The 1,112-nt window shown below is 58.8% G+C and overlaps 1 protein-coding gene across 1 annotated transcript in view; it reads left to right on the top strand.

The window, feature by feature from the left end:
* LOC103776564 (ankyrin repeat and SAM domain-containing protein 1A-like) overlaps positions 1-295 on the top strand; it is a gene marked incomplete at its 5' end in the record, with an annotated part of 7,732 nt that extends 7,437 nt beyond the window's left edge. The window contains one exon of the mRNA XM_008944076.1: positions 192-295. Within this exon, the coding sequence (XP_008942324.1) occupies positions 192-295 (104 nt within the window). The remainder of the gene's footprint in view (positions 1-191) is intronic.
* Positions 296-1,112: the final 817 nt, after the last annotated feature.

The following is a 1,112-nucleotide window of genomic DNA, read 5'->3' as shown; positions in this document are numbered from 1 at the left end:
CGGGGCTGGACGTGTTTTAGCTGTGAAGAGCTCGGAGGCCTCCCCAGTGAGAGCCTCCTCCCTGCACACGTGTGGTGTTGGGATGGGCGTCAGGCAGAGCAGCGGCATCTCCGTGCTCCTCGGGTCCCGGAGGCAGGGCTGACCTCACACCCCCTTTCCTCTCCTTCTCTTCCAGCTGGAGCCCCCCGAAGCGGACCAAGACTCCCAGTCTCACGCCAGCGTCTCCTGGGTCGTGGACCCCAAACAGGACTCCAAGCGGACCCTCAGCACTAAGTATGAGACCACTATCTTCTAAAGCAAACGCCCCGTGTCCGCCCAGTCTAACCGTGCCTTCGCGATCTGATCTCTCTGCTCTTCTAAACCCCCTCCTCCTCCAGCTGCTCGCGCTGAGCCCCGCGTAGGCACCACGTCAAAGGCAGCAGCACTTAGGAGACTCTAGACTTAAATGGCTTTTGTACCCGATCACTGCTGAACACTGTGAATTCTCCTTGCTCGGAAAGAAGGGTAACACGTGTTAGGTACCTGTGAGGCGGGGGGTGCAGAGGGGAGCAGGCCGGGGAGCCCGAGGTGCGGACCCAGGAGGCCGCCTGCCGTTTTCACCTCCTTCCCCTCGCTCTGGCACTGTGAATCCCTGGGGCCACGTGACACTCCCCAGGCCTTTTTTTTTCTATTTCACCTCCTTATCCTTGGACTGATGGAGACCTCTTGTCTCTGCGGTGCACGCACTCCCTCCTCCTCCATCCTCTTCCTCCCGACTGAGCCACGGCTGCGTACTGTTCCAGTGAACTCACCCCTCTTCCTACCTGCCGGTCGAATCGACACTAACCACTGTGATGCTGTCTGCAAATAACACACGTTCACTACATTTCCTCACAGGGACCCTCGCCCACAGGCTCTCCCCTCAAAGCCTGGAGCAGGAAACCTGCTCCGAGGGGAGTGTGGGCTCGGGCTGGGTGTGACCGTCCCGCTGTGAGCTCTGTCCCCTCGCAGAGAGGAGGTGCACTTTTTGTTGCATGCATTTCAGTCCCTTGCAGGGTTTTGTCCCTGTTAAGTCCTTCTGTTTACACTCACCAAGTTTCTCACGAGCTCTGGGCGTAGTTCTCACTTGGTAG

Source organism: Merops nubicus, unplaced genomic scaffold (assembly GCF_000691845.1).
Source record: "Merops nubicus isolate BGI_N331 unplaced genomic scaffold, ASM69184v1 scaffold32697, whole genome shotgun sequence".
In the NCBI taxonomy this organism is placed as follows: domain Eukaryota; kingdom Metazoa; phylum Chordata; class Aves; order Coraciiformes; family Meropidae; genus Merops; species Merops nubicus.
The sequence above is the reverse complement of the archived record's forward strand: the minus strand, read 5'-3'. Positions and strand labels throughout refer to the sequence as shown.